Source organism: Culex quinquefasciatus, chromosome 1 (assembly GCF_015732765.1).
Source record: "Culex quinquefasciatus strain JHB chromosome 1, VPISU_Cqui_1.0_pri_paternal, whole genome shotgun sequence".
NCBI classification, from domain to species: Eukaryota; Metazoa; Arthropoda; class Insecta; order Diptera; family Culicidae; genus Culex; species Culex quinquefasciatus.
Window position 1 is genome coordinate 55,473,263 of NC_051861.1, and position 21,862 is coordinate 55,495,124.

The window sequence follows — 21,862 nt, forward strand, 5'->3', positions numbered from 1 at the left end:
AATGTATGGAGAAAAGCATTTGTTTCAGTTTTTTAACCTGTAGAGAGCACAGAAGTCGTCCAATCTTTATCAATTCTCGGATGTAAAAAGTTGTAAATTCAATTTTAAGCTTTCATTCCGAAAATTTGAATCGTCTTTCATAGATGCTTCGCGCCATCTGGTTGAATTATGGAGCATTAAATCGCGAATAGACGAGTTGAAAATGTAGACTCGCTGAATGTCGCGAAGCTTTTGAAACTTTAGACGGGCTGTACAAAAAAATCGAAAGCGTGTATGGATAATCGTGTATCCGGGGCTGAACATAAGGACTAAAGCTTCCCATTGCGCACCATCTGGTGCTGAAAAGAAGTAAAACTAAAGCTTTGGTGCATTCAATACACACTTTTTATAATGGCGAAAATTATTCGGAAAAGCCATCTTATAATGACAAATGTGTCAATCAGAATGAACATTAAAAATACGATTTTTGAATTGAAATAATAAGAAAAACCACGATACGAACTTTTAAAATGATCGCATAATTTATTCTATATTTTTTATTAAGTCCTGGTTCTGGTTTGTGTTGGTCTAGAAAAACCACTTTTCGTTCCAATTTAAAACAGGAACAAATTGGGATGGCGGTTAAAGGAAGAAAAGACCGTCAAACAAATAGTAAAAAATCATCTAATAATGAGAAACATGAAGTAACTCTTGATGCTAGTAGAAACGAGCAATTTTCCTCGCAAAATGGCGCTAGCTCTGTATTTCCGGAAGAGAAAAAGGACGAAAACAGCAACAAATGTGAAAAGGTGGAAAACGAAGCAAGCGCCGAGTCAGAAGAAGACAGTTGCGACGATAATGTAAAATCCAATGAGAATCAAAATGACTGGGCAGAGGACGAAAATCCGGCCGCGGAAAGTTCTAATAAGAAAATTCTGAAAGAAGGTAATTCATCTAGCATTGAAATTTATTAGCAAAATAACATGGCTTGCTTGTTCTATTAACAGTAGAATGATTCGAAATACAAATCAAATCTAGATTAAATTTTCAAAAGGTTCATCTGCATAGGAAACCCATGACGGATAGGTTGCTTTGAAAATTTAATCTAGAAATCTAATCGACGCAAAGCTAAACTAAAATGTCACTTTTTTTCAATTTAAATTTGCTTTTTTAAATGAAAGGTTTCATTTTTATTATGATTTAATATGTAATTGCAATGCGCTTTAAAAGCGTTTTCTTACCTCAAACGCCAAAAATATTGACCAAAAATGGTCTGCTAGGCATTAAATTGGAGATGAGTTTTTCCTTGAGTAAATCTGCTCGTTTCGTTCGCAAAGAAATGACTGGCAAAAACTCAAATTTCGTTGCAATTCGTTCAGTTCAAGGATCAAAAGATACGTTTTTTAATTCATGATATATTAGAACAGGGGTGACCAAAGTATGGCCCGCGGACCAAACGTGGCCCGCGAGGTGATTTTTTGTGGCCCGCGGATCCATTTTGAATAATTATGTAAAATTGCCCGTTGTTCACTTGTAATTTTATACTTTTTTAAATTAATTTTTATTTTAAACTTTTTTATGCTTTTCTCTTTTATTTTTGTATGTATGTATGTATGTATTTATGATCCCCATACTCGCAGACAACTTGGTCCCGAAACACATGAGAGCGCTAGGTGAACAATTCGATCATCTTTTACTCCATAATCTGTACACCCACGTGCATAAGTTTTTTTGCACGAATTTTAATGCTACAAATACCGGCGCGTAGATCAAAATGGTTTCCCGCTTCCCTCCCCAAGCGCCGGAAATTTGTAGCGGGTGTAGGGACACTTCGCATAGACGCCCTTGATCCCATCACGTCACTGAGGGTATGGAGCGACGAGAAATTAATAAGCATGCCCCCCTTTCGAACCTTCATTAGAGAAGCAGGCAATCCACAACTCACAGCGAACGACCGAGGGAACACCCTACCGCGTATATAATAAGATTGGCGTGGTTGTCTTCAATGAATTGTCAATATGTGTGAGTAAATGAATGTGTTCTTTTGTATTAAAAAAGGAAAGCTATCACCAAATTACGAATTCTTCACATCTAGATGGGCATTTCTATCTTGAAGTCCAAGTTTTTTCAAGTTTAGCTTTGAAAATCCATGAAAGCTTTATTCCTGAGTTGCTCTGCTTCTCGATCATCTGTTCCTGGCACTGTTCCCGCCGTTTCCGTGTTGTTTTTCTCCGGCAGCTCCAAGCAGCGTTGACATGTTGGACGGCTTCCGGTGGGTCTTCTTAGAAATCCGGAAGTTTAATCTTGACCCGATGAATCCGGCTTTAATCTGGCGCAAACGTAGTCAATCACGCGATTGATAATCTTGTCGTACGCCGTCGACGTACGACGTACGACACAGTGGCCGGAGTTTTGGGCACTTCCTATCATGGCGCGGATGAAGCAGTTTTCTCCAATTACACCTGGTGCATTTCGTGTTCCGGTTTATTCACAAACCGTCAGAATTACTTTGTCGAAAAACAAATTTTAGTTTTAACTCAAACACAAAAAAACTCCAGAAAAATGACAAGCGCAGAAAAAATTGCGTCCAACCCGCCACGCAGCCTACTTCGATCATGCTTTTCTCTTTAATTTTTTGTTGATTAAAAACTAATGATTTATTAAAATGTTAATCTTCATTTTAGGACACCGTTTCAATGTGAGTAAAACTAGTAAATATCGTCAAAACTTTCATCAAACATTTTTTGGAAATTCAAGCTTAGACAGAAAAAGGTTGAAATCGGAGGAATAAGGCTGTTGCAAGTTTTTAACAAAGCTTTTTTCGACAAACCTCCCCTCCCCATTATCTCGAAAAATCATGGACAAATATATATTTTTTTCAAAAACTTAGAAAAATGTATGGAAATTTTTGTGCAATCAGCTGAATTATTTAAAAATGAATTCCTTTGCGTTTACAATCATTTTTGGGCATGTTCTGGTTTATTCAAAAATAATTTGAATTTTAGAGAATTTTCGATGAAGGTTTTTTTAAGTCGAGTCTTTCATTTTTATTTTTTTTTTGAAAATAACGATTGCAAATCCATCTTTATGGGCTCAACACATTTTTTAACATTTTTTTGTTGAAATGTTGAAATTCTGACTCTCAACGATTTTTTACTAGCCACACTTAATTTATTGATAAAATTACGCCGTTACATAAATTATGCAGGTTACATGTCGGCCATTTTTTGAAATATAAAATACAATTTATTGAAAACTTTTAAGTACAAAAAAAGTAAAATAAAAGTACATTTAGCTGAAAACATTTTCCAAAGACCGTAAACAATAAAATCAACAATACCTGTAGAAAACTGCCATTGTGTGTTTTTTATTAATTTTTATTAACGAAGATGATGAAAAAATAATGAAAGTTTTAAAAAAAATTAAGTTAATAGATGTATTTTCTAGTCTTTTAAAATAAAATAACGTAATTTATTTTTATAAACATCTAATTTTGTAAATTTGGCCTACAAGCTCATTTGAGCTTCAAATCTGGCCCGGTCTCCAAAAACTTTGAGCACCCCTGTATTAGAACAACAAAAGTTTGAAAAAATCAAATTGGCAAAACTGTAGCGATTATTTTGGTGTGCTTTTCAAAAGTCGAATTTTACGATGTTTTCCCGTCACAAAAAAAAATCAAACCTTCCACATTAACGACCCCCGGGTCTTTTGTGGTCTCTATTGCAAGTTTCTGCTCGAACCTAGGAGTTCAAAGGCTTGAATGGGGAGAGCACCCAAACCTCTTTTTACTCCAAGGAACCTTCCACCCCAGTGTTTGAACTGACGACCTTTGGATTGCGAGTCCAACCGCCGCCAGCGATTCCACCGGAGTAGGCTTGGTTTGGTGTGTTGTTTGTACTTATGGCATAGAGACAATCCTACACCTAGAATGACTTAACGGCCTAACAACCAAGGCCGGGACCGACATTATACTTCCTCATCCGATGGAAGGTTGCAGCAGATGGGAATCGAACCCAGAATCATCCGCTTACAAAGCGGACAGCGTAACCATTCGGCCACGCACTGTTTTCCCGTCACGCTACATTTTAATTTCAGGGGAAGCACAGGTACAATATTGTTTATTCTACAAGACATTTCTATGTAGGAAAATCAATCATCGCTGTAAAAAACTTTTTTTTTAAGGGTCCGAAGAATTGGTCAATCACACCCTAGCGCAGCCTGGAGAGTGCCGTAGGTTAGATTACGCCTAGCACGCTAGCACTCTTCTTGTCATATACTAACATTTGTAGTGCGTCATTGCAAACATCACAGAGGTATAACGGCCAGGCCTACTGCGTAAACTTGTATCGCAGAGACATGATTCGTTGAAGTGGGTTGAGTATGAGCACGGAGTGTTCATACAATAACACAATTCTGAATCTACAGGAGAGGTAGAAGCGTGAGGACACACCACCATACGCTCCGAGGTTCTGGTTCATTCATTGGGAGCACCATGCTATTTTGGTACTCCGGGACCCTCTCACGAATGCCCTGGACACTATTTGCCGTAGTTAAAGCGCCACAACTCGCTCGAATGATGTACCTATTCGAAATAGTTATAAAACCAAATTATAGAATGAAAAATCAAAATGCTTGAGAGGATTGAAAATGTTATCAAATTTAGTGACAGAGTCAAATGTACTTATAAAAAACCTATGCACTAATTGAAGTAACTGGTACCACAATTTCAGAGCACTTTAAAGCACCACATTTGGAAGTCGTTGTTCCGAGCCACGTAGCCTAGTAGTAACGCTTCCGCCTCGCAAGTGGTAGATCGGGGTTCAAATCCCGGTTCACACCAACACAACTGGTGATCGTTTCCCTTCTGGATTCGATTGCTTAGTAAAGGTAGTGTATCATCACAAGCTGGACCTTATCAGACATCTTAGGAAAGTCGCCGACCTATGAAATGTTAACATTAACCTTAACATGTTAAGTTAAGCAACATATTGCCACTGATTCCGCTTTGTACATGCGGCCCCGATACTCTTCATGGGTCATGGGAAAAATACTTTAACAAGAACTATGAGCTCATGAGGTTTTGAACAATTCAAAGACCAGGTGAGCAATTCTCTACCAAAACCGGAAATGGATTTTATTTGTATTTTTGATTTGGCTCAAACTTCGTGGGGCCTTCCTATGACCAAATATGCTTTTTTTTAATTTATATTTATTCAGTTTTCTTTTCCATGTACATTCATTCAGTTAAAATATTATTGATTGTCCAATCACAATCGATGACTTTTCACCTCAATTTTAAATACTAGCAACTTTTATTTATTCATGAAATGTTGTAGCTTTCGCTATTCAGTGATTTCAAATGTAGGCGGTCCTACATGTACAAAAGGGAAAAGGGATACCTTAAAACTAACTTATAAACTATATAAAGAGCGGATCAATGCAGCTGAAGACTGCAATGATTTTTGTCGAAATGCATCAATTATCTTATTGGACATAACATCCAAAGTGTCAACTTCAGCTAATTGATGAAAATCACTGGTGCTGAACCAGGGAGGAAGTTTCAGAATCATTTTCAGAATTTTGTTCTGAATCCTTTGAAGTTTTTCTTCCTGGTTAAGCAACAGCTTGTCCAGATCGGCACAGCATAAAGCATGGCAGGTCTGAAAATTTGTTTATAAATTAACAGTTTATTCTTGAGACAAAGTCTAGAATTCCTGTTTATAAGTGGATACAAACATTTAATATATTTGTTACATTTAACCTGGATACTTTCAATGTGATCCTTGTAAGTAAGGTTTTTGTCAAAAGCAAGTCCAAGATATTTCACTTGATCCTCCCACTTTAAATTTACCTCATTCATCTTTATAATGTGATGACTTTTGGTTTAAGAAAATCAGCCCTTGGTTTGTGAGGGAAAATAATAAGTTGAGTTTTGCAGCATTTGGAGTAATTTTCCATTCTTTCAAATAAGAATTGAAAATATCCAAGCTTTTTTGTAATCTTCTTGTGATGACACGAAGGCCTCTACCTTTGGCGGAGATGCTTGTGTCATCAGCAAAAAGTGATTTCTGACATCCTGGGGGCAAATCAGGCAAGTCAGAAGTAAAAATATTGTATAAAATTGGACCCAAAATGCTTCCTTGAGGGACGCCAGCACGTACAGATAGATGATCAGATTTGCTATTCTGATAACATACCTGCAGAGTACGATCCGTCAAAATTTTTTGAATAATTTTCACGATATAAATCGGAAAATTAAACCTTTTCAATTTCGCAATCAAACCTTTATGCCAAACACTGTCAAATGCTTTTTCTATGTCTAGAAGAGCAGCGCCAGTAGAATAGCCCTCAGATTTGTTGCTTCGAATTAAATTTGATACTCTCAACAACTGATGAGTAGTTGAATGCCCAAGGCGAAATCCAAACTGCTCATAAGCGAAAATTGAATTTTCATTAATGTGCGTCATCATTCTATTAAGAATTATTCTTTCGAATAATTTACTAATAGATGAAAGCAAACTAATGGGCCGATAGCTTGAGGCATCAGCAGGATTTTTATCCGGTTTCAAAATCGGAACTACTTTGGCATTTTTCAACTACTGGGAAAGTATGCCAAATCAAAACATTTGTTGCAAATTTTGACCAAGCTACTTTAAGTTGCTTCAGGTAATTTTTTAATTGGCCTATGCCAATTTTTATGTACAACGGTAAAAAACATGATTAAAAACCATTTCTGATCACTTTTTTTCATTTTATTGCAATTTTTTTTTGACAAGACAACATTTTTTCGATGGATCAACTATGGTCCCCTTGGAACGACCTGTCAAGTAGGAGCTTTTGTGTCAAGAAGGACCGCGAGGTTAATTTTTCAAAATTGATTTAAAAATCCATTTTAAGCTCTTTATGGTCGTACAAAGGGTCATTGTACTCAGAAAAATAAGCTTTATCGCTGTGAACAATAATATCAGCAATCTAAGCTTCCTCACTGTAGTCACCAAGCCAGGATTAAAAATAAACCAAATCACTGGCGGCTAATAATCATATTTATTGCCGCCACCACTCGCGTGCCCGACCGCGTTACACACTGATTGTCACTAACTAACCCTTCTCATCTGTAGACGTCAACCATAGTTGATCTGTCAGCCAGTGTTGACCAGGGTTAGATTCCTACATCCCTCTCTTCCTTGAAAATGATAGATACTTCACAATTGATAATTCTACAGTTTAGCAAACTAGATTGCCCTCATAATTGCCCTGATCTGAACACACGAGTGGATTTATTTTTAATCTAGTATTTGTTGATAACAATAGTATTATAATCTTATATCTTTTGCTGAGTCAAACGAGCATTTATGTTTACAGTATAATCTCTTGTCACGTCCTTTGAACTTTGAACTAAGCCATTACACTTAATGAAGTTTTGTCCTTTCACTCTCCTTTCTTAGCTGTTTAATTTAATTGTTGCTCCGTCACATTTATTAATCTTGTAATTGTAAATCCATAATTCACTACAGTTAACCACTATCCAATCGATCCAGTACTACCTCCTCCTTTACTTAAAACAATTTAATTTAAAGTTAATAGAATGCTAAGCGTTTCCCTATTTTCCTATAATTTGAGCAAATTTACTCAATAAATTAATGAGTCTAAAATCTTGTAGGCAGCATTTTCAGATAGTATTTTTTTTATAGATTCCAATGCAAATAATATTAGATTTTATAAGACACTTGTTTCAGCCTCTTTCTAAAAAATTCTCGCTCAAATAAATTATTTGCCGAAACAAGCTGGAGCAGTTCTTTGCGCTGCAAGAGCTGATGGGAAAGTACCTATGCCCTGCAGTTAAAGTCTTAGCCTTCATTAACTAACTGACAAATTTTCTGTGATATAAACTTAAGCTTTCCTATCCTTTTTCTTCTCCCCTAGCAAAAGTAACAGTTGTTTTAAACAGTTTTATCTGCTCTCGCTTAATTGATTGAAATTACTGAACTTATTTCGTCCAATGATTGTATCTGAATTATTTTGTACCTGTAAGTATCTCCAAAACTCTGCATTTTGTAATATGTTAGGCAAAATGTATTATGATAAGTGCAACTAATAAACATGAATTGAATATAAATTATTTCTCATTCATTGTCTTATGGGGTTACCGATTATTAACAATTTCACGGTGCCTATCAATCAGAGCCCCCTGCATCAATACTCCTTCACACATTCCCCAGCATTTAATCAACCTCATAAAGCAGCGTATCCAAAATTACTTAGCACAACACCTAACTATTTGTACAATCAAATTATAACGGAATTGGGTCCGTCAACCTGACAATTCTGGAATACGAAGACAACTTCGCACCCCCAAACAGAACCCTATCTTGCAACCATCCTCCTTCAAATCTTAAGGACATCCCTTAGTTCATCAGCAGTCTCCAGGTGAGCCACCAGCCAACTCGGCTCCGGCCGCACACACTCCGTCCAGGTCGGCACCCCGCCCGCCTGGCTCTCTTGCCATGCGCACGACCCAAAGGATCCGGTAAGCCCAGGTGACTCTCTTAAAACCCGGTTTGCCGTTGAGCTGCACTAGCTCGTGGTTCATCCTTCTCCTCTGTGTGTTGTTCACGCGGAATTCGGCCTAACGCAGTAAGACCTCTCCGAACGAACTACGTGTGCTGGCAAAACCTCCTCCTCCTGTGACCTGTTGCTAATGAAACTCAGTAATAAAAAAAAAGTATTTTGTAGGTTTAATCACTGATTGTGTTATAGTATTTAAGAGCAGGTTAAAGTTTGGCTTTACAACTTCTACATTATTAGAACACAATATCTTGCCTCTTGTATACGTTTGATGAGTACATAACCTTAACGAATTAAAACAACCAACAAAACAAACCTCCCACTTTAACGTTCCCAGATCTTTTATGGCCCCTATTGTAAGATTCTGCTCGCACCTAGGAGTCTGAAGGCTTGAATGGGAAGAGCACCCAAACCTCTTTTTACTCCTTCCACCCACGGATTCGATCTGACGATCTTTGGATTGCAAGTCCAGCCGCCGACCAGCGACTCTACCGGAGCAGGTTTGGTTTGGTGTGTTGTTTGTTCGTATATCAGGGAGACAACTTCTACGCCTGGAATTACTCTACGGCCTGACAACAACTAAGGTCGACGACCAGCGTTTTACTCCCCATCCGAATGGAAGTCAATAGAAGATGGGAAACGAACCCCTGATCATCCGCTTACAACGCGAACAGCGTAACCATTCGACCACGCCTGCACCCAAACGAATTACCAAATACCCTAAACTTTCCTGTTACTTTTCAATCATTTCAACTGTTAACTTGTGCAAAAATGATCCCTCATGGCTGAACTTCCTTAAAAATATCCTTGTAGTTTGTACCTTAAATTCCTAACTTTAACCGTAACTGTTACTTACTACAATGTTACAATGTTGACGAATAAAAAATCTTTCTAACTTCACCTTTCGATGATCATACACAAGCCTGCAGCCCCTACCCCAGGCCTAAATATTAACAAGCCATCTATACGCTAGGCAGAGCGAAAATCCAGAAGCCACCTCTTCATCATGCTTCCGTGTAATTATCCGCAAGCCATCTCTCCCCCAGGCATGAGTGAACAATCACAAGCCTCTTCTTCCCCCAGGCCTTACAGCAGATATTCACGAGCCATCTCTCCGCCAGGCATGAGTGAACATCTACCAGCCTCCTCTTCACCAGGCTTCCATGTAATCATCCACATGCCATCTCTCCACCAGGTATGAGTGGACAATCACAAGCCTCTTCTCCCCCAGGCCTTACAGCAGATATTCACGAGCCATCTCTCCACCAGGCATGAGTGAACATCTACCAGCCTCCTCTTCACCAGGCTTCTATGTAATCATCCACAAGCCATCTCTCCACCAGGCATGAGTGGACAATCACAAGCCTCTTCTCCCCCAGGCCTTACAGCAGATATTCACGAGCCATCTCTCCACCAGGCGTGAGTGAACATCCACCAGCCTCCTCTTCACCAGGCTTCCATGTAATCATCCTCAAGCCATCTCTCCACCAGGTATGAGTGGACAATCACAAGCCTCTTATCCTCCAGGCCTTACAGCAGATATTCAAGAGCCATCTCTCCACCAGGCATGAGTGAACATCCACCAGCCTCCTCTTCACCAGGCTTCCATGTAATCATCCACAAGCCATCTCTCCACCAGGCATGAGTGGACAATCACAAGCCTCTTCTCCCCCAGGCCTTACAGCAGATATTCACGAGCCATCTCTCCACCAGGCGTGAGTGAACATCCACCAGCCCCCTCTTCACCAGGCTTCCATGTAATCATCCACAAGCCAATATCCGGCACTAAGCCATCCCCGGCACTAAGCCAACCTCCGGCACTAAACCAACCCCCGGCACTAAGCCAATATCCGGCACTAAGCCAATATCCGGCACTAAGCCAACCTCCGGCACTAAACCAACCCCCGGCACTAAGCCAACCCCCGGCACTAAGCCAATATCCGGCACTAAGCCAATATCCGGCACTAAGCCAACCTCCGGCACAAAGCCGACCTCCGGCACTAAGCCAACCTCCGGCACTAAGCCAACCCCCGGCACTAAGCCAACCCCCGGCACTAAGCCAACCCCCGGCACTAAGCCAACCCCCGGCACTAAGCCAATATCCGGCACTAAGCCAATATCCGGCACTAAGCCAACCTCCGGCACTAAGCCAACCTCCGGCACTAAGCCAACCCCCGGCACTAAGCCATCCCCATCGGCACACAGCCAAAACATCCGATAAAACCACAACGGTGAAAATACTTACACCCCCAAGTCCTACCGTTAATATTCACACACCATTCTTTTTACCAATACATAATAGAAATTCACTGCACTAAACATCAATAATTATCTTCCACATTTTTAACTGGGTTTTCCACTGTTCGTCCAAGAAATCTACCCTAAAACACCTCTTTGCTGATTTTTTTTTTAATTACCGTAACTAAACATTAAACAAAACTCCTATTGAACCTCAGCATCGTGTATCAGGTAAACATTGCACTTCCGCTACCCCAATTTTGGGTAATCTGTTTATTACCAAACTGAATCTGAACCCCTTGATCGTGCATCATGAAAACAATATTCCTAGAGGGTGTGCCCGTGCAGCACACATACAAACACGGTAACTCCGTGGAAAAAAACAGACATTTCACAATGAAACAACAACACACACCCTCAGTCCGGCTCCCTTACCTTCTCTTCCTCTTCCTCCTGCTCCATAAAAAAAATGTTTCCTGCTTTTTTCCGTCCCAAACATAAAATTGCATTTTCTTACCAAAATATGTTTTCTCCTCGTCGCCAATGTAGTCACCAAGCCAGGTAAATACCCCGGATTAAAAATAAAACAAATCACTGGCGGCTAATAATCATATTTATTGCCGCCACCACTCGCGTGCCCGACCGCGTTACACACTGATTGTCACTAACTAACCCTTCTCATCTGTAGACGTCAACCATAGTTGATCTGTCAGCCAGTGTTGACCAGGGTTAGATTCCTACACTCACCAGGGGCTTTCATATTTTTAAATTTTTTGATAATAGATTTTATTTCATTCAGATCCGTATTAAAAACTTCATCTGATGAAAATTCTTGTTCAACAATATTCTGAAATTCTATTGAAATTTGATTTTCAATAGGACTCAAAACATTCAAGTTGAAATTATGAGCACTCTCAAACTGCACAGAAAAAAAATCAATTCCCGTAATCGTGAATTAAGTTCACGAATGTGAGATCCACGAAGGAATTTATTCATGAGTATGGTGCATTTGCACCATAAACGTGAACATATTCCTTCGTGGTTCTCATAATCGTGAACTGACTTCACGGTTTCAAGAATTGATTTTTTTCTGTGTGCTGAGCAAGTTTTTGAGCTTTTTCCCCATTAGTTAATAGAATATTATCACCATCTTTTAAAGAAGGGATTGGTTTTTGAGGTTTCTTAAGAACCTTTGAAAGTTTCCAAAAAGGTTTGGAATAAGGTTTAATTTGTTCGACATCTCTTGCGAACTTTTCATTTCACAGGAGAGTGAATCTGTGGTCAATAACCTTTTGCAAATCTTTTTGAATTCGCTTCAGTGCAGGATCACGAGAACGTTGATACTGTCTTCGGCGAACATTTTTCAGACAAATCAGAAGCTGAAGATCGTCATCAATAATGGGAGAATCAAATTTGACTTGGACTTTTTGAATAGCAATATTCCTAGCATCCAAAATTGCAATAGTTAAAGATTCCAAGGCTGAATCATTATCAGCTTTGGTTTCTAAAACAAAATCATGATTTAAATTATTCTCAGTATGATGCTGATACCTGTCCCAATTAGCTTTGTGGTAATTAAACACAGAACTATTGGGTCTGATAACTGCTTCATGAGAAAGTGAAAAAGTTACTGGAAGGTGATCAGAATCAAAATCAGCATGTCACTAAAGGACCACAATACTGACTTTGATTTGTCAAAACTGTCACCAAATCAATTGTCAATTGTTGATGGATTTCTAACAGAAGAAAAGCAAGTTGGCCCATTCGGATATAAAACCGAATAAAGACCAGAAGTGCAATCTCTGAATAGAATTTTACCATTGGAATTTACTTTTGAATTATTCCAAGATTGGTGTTTGGCATTAAAATCACCGATGATCAAAAATCGAGATCTATGCCGAGTAAGTTTATTCAAATCCCCTTTGAAATGATTTTTATTTTCCCCAGTGCATTGGAAAGGCAAATATGCAGCTGCAATCATAATTTTCCCAAAAGATGTTTCAAGTTCAATGCCCAAACTTTCAATAACTTTCAACTTAAAGTCACGTAAAGTGCTACAAGTCATACTACGGTGGATAACTATTGCAACTCCACCGCCATTTCGATTCATTCGGTTATTAGTTATAACTTTATAATCTGGATCACTTTTCAAATAAGTGCCAGTTTTTAAAAATGTTTCGGTTATAACAGCAACATGCACGTATAGAACTCGTAAAAAGTTGAAAAATTCATTTTCTTTCGCTTTTAAAGAGCGAGCATTAAAATTCATAATATTGATGGAATTACTTAGATCCATGATTAAACTTCAGGGTAAGAACAACATCATTCGCAAATTTTAATCCAATCTGGATTGCTTCCATCATGGATGTAGCATTACTCATTGTTTGAATCAAACCAAACAGTGAGTTTTGCAAAAAAGTCATTTTTTCAAACGTAACATCACCGAGATCAGAAGATCCCAGAGCGTTGCCAGCAGAAACATTTTCAAATGAAATTTGAGGTACCTGCCCAATTTCAGGAAGATTGGTAGAGGATTTGAAATTTTTGGATGTACCTGAAACAGCGGCGGCATAGGAAATACCATTGTTATTACCTAACTTTTCCACGGTAGGGGTATTTCTAGCATGGTTCGAGTGAGACAGCACGAACGTTTGATTTAAAGTTGCAGGTACAACCTGACTTTGAGAAAATTTCGGTTTGGATTTCGGCTGATGCTTAGCACGAGAATCCAAAACCTTTTTTTCTGATGGGGCAATCCCAGAAATTTGATTTGTGATTTCCACCACAATGTGCACATTTAAATTGGGTGACTTCTTTCACGGGACAATTGTCCTTGTCGTGAGAACAATCCCCGCAAACCATGCATTTTGGAACCATAGCGCAATGATCAGTACCGTGACCGAATGCCTGGCAACGCCGGCACTGGGTCAGATTCTGGCCATTACCGCCATTTACCCCACTTTACCCGTAGGGGAGAGTGGGGAGACTTGATCCCCGGGGACACTTGATCCCAAGCATGTATCTCGTCAGCATGTGGGTAAAACAATTAGCTTTGTTCTAGAAAGTTGTGCGAAATTGACTAAAACTCATTGTAGAAAACAAAGAAAAATATTAAAAAATGTTTAGATTGAGTTACTAACATATTTCTAAAAAGTGCTGCAAAAAACTTCCAACAGATCTTTTTTGTTTGTTTTGATATGTATAGAAAACACTCAAAAATTATTCAAAAACATATTTTTCATACATGAACTGTTTGATAAACATATCAACGCCAAACCCCTTACGCATTTGACGTTAAATTTATCGTCATACTATTTTTACAATCAATTGTTTAAAAAAGTGCGTTTAGGGAGACTTGATCCCTGCATTTTTACAGTCACTAGAATCAGCCTCAAGATTAAATAATGGAGCTGGGTTTTCATACATAGTTTCCTTTATTATAGTTGTACATAACTTACAGCAGTTTGAACAATTTTTCAAAAGTTTTGTAAACACAAATTACCAGCTTTTGTAAACATGCTCAATTTTGATCTAAAAAAGAAAATTTTAAGTTTTTAAATATTTTGCATGCTAAACATGTTATATTTTGAACATAAACGTACAGGTTTAATGTGAAATTGCTGTAACTTATAAAAAATTAACAGTTTGGATGAATAAGAAACATTTTGCTTAATATTTCTTTAAAATGTTGAAAGGGGGATCAAATTACCCCCAACATTTTGAAAATGCCAATTTAAAATATTGTTTTAAAACGCTTGGCATGATTCGAAGAGTTTATCTGATGAAATACCCTTATCAGCCAAACATAGTTGAATGTTTAAGCTTTCAATTCATGCAAAAAGTTCATAGTTTTGTGAGAAATGAACAGAGTTTTGTGCGATAAAAAAAGGGGATCAAGTCTCCCCACTCTCCCCTACATGGAACAAAAACTGAACTTTGTCCAAAAGTTTCAAATTGTTGATTTCATTTCTGTTGAAATGAATCAGATAAAATTGTGAAGTCAAACCAAAGCGAGAAATATTCCCGTTTGATTTTTTCTTCATTGGTATTACTTGGGATGGGGCAAAGCCAAGCAACACCTTAAGTTCGTTTTTGATCTAATCCACCGACAAGTCGTTGGAGAGACCTTTTAGGACCGCCTTGAATGGGCGAGCATTCTTGGTCTCATACGTGTAGAAATTGTGTTTGTGGTTTTTCAAATAACCAACAAAAGTTTGGTGATCTTGTAAAGATTCCGTCAACAAGCGACATTCTCCTCTTCGACCAAGCTGGAACGAAACTTTCAAATTGCAAGTTTCCTTGCAATTCTTCAGTTGCGTTCGAAAGCTGGCCAAATCGGAGACGGAAGTCACTACAATTGGCGGAGCCTTTACTCGTTTCTCGACGGCAGAAGGCTCAGTACGAGGAGAAGGATCATTGTCTACAGTTTCGGATAAAACACCGAAACTGTTTGCCAATGGAATTGGAGGATTGACCTCCCATTCAGAATCAGAATCAGACCTCAGAAGAGGCTGTTTTCTTTTTCTGTTTCCGTTAGCCGGTTTAGCGTTCAAACGCTTCACCGACGTAACGACCAAATCTTCAGAAGATTTGCGTTTACCTTTGTTTTGACGCATTTTGCAAGCAAAGTTCTCTTAAAAATATGGCTTCGTTTGTAAAATACAAAAAAATTTCTGGTGGGGTTAGTCTTGAAAAGACTGTGAATTTTGTTTTGAAATAACTCTGAGCTTAGGTAGTAAAAAATACCGCAGCTCTAGTGTCCGTTCACCACGAAGGTTCGCAAGACACTCTTCAAAGCTAGGACCAAATATCTCGCCAAATATGCTATTTTGTGTCATTGGTTCACCCATACAAGTCTCCATACAATTTTGGCAGCTGTCCATACAAAAATGGTATGTAAATATTCAAACAGCTGTAACTTTTGAGTGAATTTTCTGATCAATTTGGTGTCTTCGGCAAAGTTGTAGGTATTGTTGAGGACTTTTAAGAAAAAATAGGTACACGGAAAAAAATTTGCAGATTTTTTATCAACTTTTTTACTAAAACTCAATTTCCCAAAATACGTATTTTTTGATTTTCAAGATTTTTTTATATGTTTTAGGGGACAAAAATCCGCAACTTTTGAGCCATTGTAATCAGTGGTTAGGTTAGCTCCAAGAGTGGTGAGACTGTTGTTCCGCGACCCGTAAATTAGCATGCCGAAAGGGAACCCTGTGAAAGCTGGAGAGTGGAACATCCCCACTCGAGTAGCTGTCCAACGTCTATTCGCGATTAAAAGCTCAAAAATTCCGACAGATGGCGCAAAGCATCGAAGAATGACGATTAAAATTTTCGCTGTTCGATTACATAGGAATCCAAACTTAAAATTGAATTTACAGCTCTTAGAACAACTTTTGAGAAAAAAATCAAGTACTACGAGTGTAAACTTTTTGCCGCAATAAAAAAAATTGGAAAAAAAATAATTTTGAAAAATAATATTGTTAAAAATGATAGAGCATCAAAAGTTAACAAAGTATCAGCTCGAATTTTTGCTCAAAAGTTGTTTTGAACGCTGGAATTTAACAAAACAGAATTCGCATACATAACCTCAAAGGGCAACAATTTCAATCGACATTCTTCGCTCTGTTCTGCTACTCAACACTAGGTGTCGCATGTCGTTTAGCTTATAAATGCCAATGGACGCTACCAACGCTGCACGCTGGAGTAGTTGCGCTAGACACCACCAGAAAGCGCCACGAGCAGGACAATGGATTCGCTAGGGCGAAATAGGATGAGAATGGGGCGAAACGGGAAGGATGGATGAGGTTGAGGATCGCTGGAGAATCTGCGCCATTGGATCGGTCACTTGCCTGGTTATGTGATTTGTGGACGGTCAACTAAGCCAAGTTGCCGTCACGTATAGTGACATTGTGTGAAGTGGAACCGGTGCAGAAGACCGGAGGAAAAGTGTCCGTCGATCGCGAGATCCGGACGAGCTGCAGGAGTATCTGCGTAGATACTGGACAACCAGGTAAAGGACGATTCCACATTAACCCCGAAACAGCCAACCCATCTCCATCCCGCCATCTTCTAACGCTGCCCCGTTGTGCCCTACAGACCCTCGGTGTGTACGCTTCGCGTACCGATCGGCCAGCCCAACCCTGGGTGCCGGAAGCCCGTGTGACCCACACGACACCCGCAGTGTCCCCTACGGCGATCGTCACGCCAGACGATCGCAACTCTACACCGTTCCGGTGAGGGAACTGCCGGTCGCGCCGCCGCCATTTTGTTCCGAGGAACATCCCTGTCGCGACCATAACCGCCACCGAATCTGCCCACCGTTACAACCCGTCGACGCCGGAAACCAGGCAATCCGGTGGACTTGTCACCGAAGTCTTGGGTCCGTCAACAAACCCAGGAGCGTCGAGGCAGAAGGCGAGGAGAGGGTCCGAGTACGTGCTGAAGCAGCTGACCGTCAAGCACGAGCGAAGAGCAGAAGAAGGAATAAAGTGGTTGTTTTGTTCAATGGTATTAGCAGGTGTTTCCCTTTTGTGCGGAATTCGGATTAACAAGCCGACCCTGGTGGCAGTGCGTGGCCGAATGGTTACGCTGTCCGCTTTGTAAGCGGATGATTCTGGGTTCGATTCCCATCTGCTGCAACCTTCCATCGGATGAGGAAGTAAAATGTCGGTCCCGGCCTTGGTTGTTAGGCCGTTAAGTCATTCCAGGTGTAGGAGTCGTCTCCATGCCATAAGTACAAACACCACACCAAACCAAGCCTACTCCGGTGGAATCGCTGGCGGCGGTTGGACTCGCAATCCGAAGGTCGTCAGCTCAAACACTGGGGTGGAAGGTTCCTTGGAGTAGAAAGAGGTTTGGGTGCTCTCCCCATTCAAGCCTTCGGACTCCTAGGTTCGAGCAGAAACTTGCAATAGAGACCACAAAAGACCCGGGGGTCGTTAATGTGGATGGTTTGATTTTTTATTTTTTTTTGAGGCCGATCCTGAGGTGTTTTAATAAGGGAGGTCTCATCATTGCTGGAGTTAGCCAGCCATTTGTTATACCATAGAGAAACATGGTCAAAAAAACTGCCGCCGAGTTATGAATTTTTGAAAAAATAGTGATTTTTGGAAAAAAAAATCGAAGTTTTATGCAAAAACAAGTTTGACATTACTTTTTAATGCAAAATTGAATTTGCAATCGAAAAGTACTCTACAGATTTTTTGATAAAGGGTTCCGTTTTCAAGATATAGCCACCGAAAGTTTGATTTTAGCGAAATATTTGCAGTTTTTCAATTTTTAAAAATAGTGACCATGAGTGACCATTTCTAAAAATATTTTTTTGAAAAGTTCAGAAAATTTGCTATAAAATTGTCTAAGAGACATTGAAGATTGGACCTCTGGTTGCTGAAATACCGCGGCTTAAAGAAAAAGAAACACGAAAAATGAAGTTTTCTAAGTCTCACCCAATCAGCCCACCATTTTCTAATGACGATATCTCAGCAATCAATGGTCCGATTTTCAATGTTAATACATTTTTAAATCAGGACTAGCATTTTAAATGGGCGTAATATTCAATATTTGGCCCTTTTAAAATGTTAGTCTTGATTTAAAAAATTTCAAAATATTTTTTTCGAAAAGATCGAATGATCGAAAATTTCACGAATGTTTCATATATTAACATTGAAAATCGGACCATTAATTGCTGAGATATCGTCATTAGAAAAAGGTGGTAGGTAGCAAATTTTCTAAACTTTAAAAAAAAAAAATTTTAGAAATGGTCACTCATGGTCACTATTTTTAAAAATTGAAAAACTGCAAATATTTCGCTAAAATCAAACTTTCGGTGGCTATATCTTGAAAACGGAACCCTTTATCAAAAAATCTGTAGAGTACTTTTCGATGCAAATTCAATTTTGCATTAAAAAGTAATGTCAAACTTGTTTTTGCATGAAACTTAAATTTTTTCCAAAAATCACTATTTTTTCAAAAATTTATAACTCGGCAGCAGATTTTTTGACCATGTTTCTCTATGGCTCAAAAGTTGCGGATTTTTGTCCCCTAAAACATATTAAAAAATTTCGAAAATCAAAAAATACGTATTTTGGGAAATTGAGTTTTAGTAAAAAAAAACTGTTGATAAAAAAATCTGCAAATTTTTTTTCCCGTGTACCTATTTTTTCTCAAAAGTCCTCAACAATACCTGCAACTTTGCCGAAGACACCAAATTGATCAGAAAATTCACTCAAAAGTTACAGCTGTTTGAATATTTACATACCATTTTTGTATGGACAGCAGCCAAAATTGTATGGAGACTTGTATGGGTGAACCAATGACGCAAAATAGCTTATTTGGTCAAAGTTTGAGTCAAATAAAAAAATACAAAAAATAAAAATGGTCGAAATCGGCCGATTTCGTAGAGAGTTGCTCAGGTTTGATGAGTAGAATGCGAAGCGGGATACATTGATAATTAGAATAGAAAGCGGGGTACTTTGATGAGTAGAATAGAAAGCGGGGTTATTGATGAGTAGAATTGGAAGCGGGGTGCCATGTTCGCATAAATGTCCCATATGCAAAAACAGCATGCTGAGAAAAATTCTTTTGAAGTTTGTCCCACACATAAGGCTACTTGTTAAGTTTATTGCGAAAAAAAACTGGATTTCCTCTTTATTTCTAGAACAAAGTACATACTGGATGTTGTAGGCTTTTCTGAAAGAGCACACGATTTTAAACTAAACTGCATCAATAACTCAAAAGCGATGAAAATGCACATGGGACATTTATGCGATCAGGGGTAGAGTCCTGGAGACCATCCATAAACCACGTGGACACTTTTTTGGGAATCTGTAACCCCCCCCCCCCTTCTCGTAGACAATTGTCCATACAAAAAAAATCTTTTTTGTATGGATCGTGGACAATCGCCATACCCCCCCCCCTTACTAAAATGTCCACGTGGTTTATGGATGGTCCCCTGTCGCAAAATATCGAGCTCATATTTGGAATTCGGGCTTAGTACACCTAGGGGATCACCCCTAATATAAGCCCCATTCTTGTACGAGCAGAATTTTGAAATTCCCGTACTAGGTAGTTTGCGAACTTTTCTGTATAAAAGTTGCTTTTCACTCGATAAGAATTATGTTCTAAAAACACAAATAAAAAAAGGGAACAAATGTCAATTAACATCACAAAACACTTATTACAGATTCATCTATTTTCATTGGAAATGCACCGGTCGGCATAAAAGTGGAAAAGATTAAGGCTCATTTCTTGAAGTATGGAAAAATAAAAAAATGTACCGTTATCAAGGACATAAATGCCAACAGCCACTTCCGCAAAACCTATCCCCACATTTCCACCATAATCTATATTGACTTTATTGACGTTGAAGCGGCTCGGAACGCGTGCCAAGAAAATCAAAAAATCTTTGAAGGAAAACGCCTTCGTGTTAGTTTGGCTCGGGAGCGTAAGCCAATCAATAAGGAAGCAACGCTGTTTGTTGGCAATCTTAAGTATTCAACCAGTGAAGAGCAACTGTTCGATGAATTCGTTGAATTTGGCGAGATCGATATGGTGGGTTATGAAATTTGAAAAAATAAATAAATCGGGTTGCTGATACAATTGTCCTTACTTTTAGGTAAGAATAATAGCCGGCAAGGGATTCGGATTTGTTCACTTTGCGGATCCGGCCTCCGTGGACAAGGCCGCCGTGAAGAATAAGATTAAATTCAACGGACGCGAGATTCACGTTGAACGTTCGAGGCCACCCATTCAGAAGGAATCCAGCGAGCAGGAAAGCATCGACAGAGCAATCGCTAGCCAAAATCTGTTGAAGAAACAGCAAGCTCCGGGGGGCTACCTGAACTATCGGCGGAACCAAACGCGAAATCAGCTTGCACTGGAGCTGCTGGAACGGGTAATCAACGTGCAGTGTAGGCGGCCCAAGAGCGGAATAAAATTCTAAAACTGGGCTTTTGAATTCTATATAAAACAAGTAAAGGTCATTGTCATGTGTTATTTAAGAGACTTGAATCAAGGATGTTCCACTATGATCTCACACACTCTGTTACTCAACAGATCTAAACACGTTCTTTATGCTATGCTTAAAATAAAACTTGTACAAGTAACGTAACATACGTTTTTGATTGACTTAGATCCATTTTCCAGTTCTCCTGCTGTGCTCTTGTGTGACGGACGTGTGGCAGCCGCGCGTTCGCGGCCTTGTTTACGTTTGGAGGTGTCGTGTTTTACGGGTCAAAAGGGCCGATAGTGGCCGTCGTGGTTCTTTCGGTGGACTTTCCGCCCCAACATTCCGAGGAATGGAGGCGAACGAGCACAAAAGGAAGAAAGAGGACGATAGCAAAGTGGAGCAGAATTTGCTCAACAACAACAAGTTCAGCCCGCTAGCTCGAAAGCAACAACAATGCCAGCCCGGCAGGAGGAGGGGACGTCCCGGTGGCTCCAGCACCCGGCCAGTTGGCAAGTAAACAAAAGCAGCCACCTTTGGTGGTGAAGAACACCACGGATTTTTACAAGCTCGTGGCGATAGTGGAAAGTTGTAAATTTGGTTTCGACCCGATTTACAAACTAACCCGATTTGGAACCAAGGTGACCTGCTTCTCTGTCAATGATTTTGACAAGTTGCAAGAGCTACTCAAGAAGAAGAAAGTGGAATTCTACACCTGTAACAATCAATTTGAATTCCAAAATACGTTTTCGTTTGCGCCTCCCCTCAACAGCCGCAGCGCTATAGTGGCGGACGATAGTTGCAAATGAGTGACTTTGAATCCTTATTAACTGAAAGTGAGTGATTTGAAATCCACTCAAAGTGCCGCGTACAGATCTCATTTAATTTTCTTGTTCGTATGACCACAGCATCCAGCGAGTTGGGAGTAAGAGTTGCTATTTTCCCAACGCTTTTGTCTATTAAAAGAGCCCAGCGTAAGCTGCTTGAGCTAAAATGAGTAGAATATATAGCTTTGCACACGAGGGACAGGGGAGACGATGCATCTCGCTGGTGTTCGTAGCATACGATTAATACTATAATCGGACCATTTGATTATCGGTTCGGTTATGGGATAATTGGGAAGGTTGTGTCATTTCT

At 39.4% G+C, this 21,862-nt stretch overlaps 1 protein-coding gene and 1 long non-coding RNA gene across 3 annotated transcripts; one reads left to right on the plus strand and one right to left on the minus strand.

The window, feature by feature from the left end:
- The first annotated feature begins 527 nt into the window (after nucleotides 1-527).
- LOC6047876 (heterogeneous nuclear ribonucleoprotein A1) lies at nucleotides 528-20,890 on the plus strand. Of its 2 annotated transcripts, XM_038257300.1 has the most exons (4): nucleotides 528-924; nucleotides 7,903-8,006; nucleotides 19,964-20,331; nucleotides 20,396-20,890. In XM_038257300.1, the coding sequence occupies exons 2-4, from the start codon at nucleotides 7,979-7,981 to the stop codon at nucleotides 20,720-20,722; spliced, it is 723 nt and encodes a 240-aa protein (XP_038113228.1). In that variant the 5' UTR covers nucleotides 528-924; nucleotides 7,903-7,978; the 3' UTR covers nucleotides 20,723-20,890. The 2 variants fall into 2 exon arrangements, with proteins under 2 accessions (XP_038113228.1, XP_038113223.1); XM_038257295.1 differs by lacking the exon at nucleotides 7,903-8,006 and having other exon boundaries at nucleotides 531-924.
- Nucleotides 7,005-11,556, minus strand: LOC119767792. The gene is made up of 2 exons (XR_005277709.1): nucleotides 11,300-11,556; nucleotides 7,005-8,683 (listed from the first exon to the last, which is right to left on the minus strand). It is a non-coding gene; the product is annotated as an uncharacterized LOC119767792 (long non-coding RNA).
- Nucleotides 20,891-21,862: the final 972 nt, after the last annotated feature.

What these genes read in the sequence shown, in the direction of transcription:
- LOC6047876 (XM_038257295.1), top strand. Translation starts at nt 615, where the DNA reads ATGGCGGTTAAAGGAAGAAAAGACCGTCAAACAAATAGTAAAAAATCA. An exon ending in TAAGAAAATTCTGAAAGAAG is followed by an intron (nt 925 to 19,963) that starts GTAATTCATCTA and finishes CACTTATTACAG; the next exon opens with ATTCATCTATTTTCATTGGA. An exon ending in AATTTGGCGAGATCGATATG is followed by an intron (nt 20,332 to 20,395) that starts GTGGGTTATGAA and finishes CCTTACTTTTAG; the next exon opens with GTAAGAATAATAGCCGGCAA.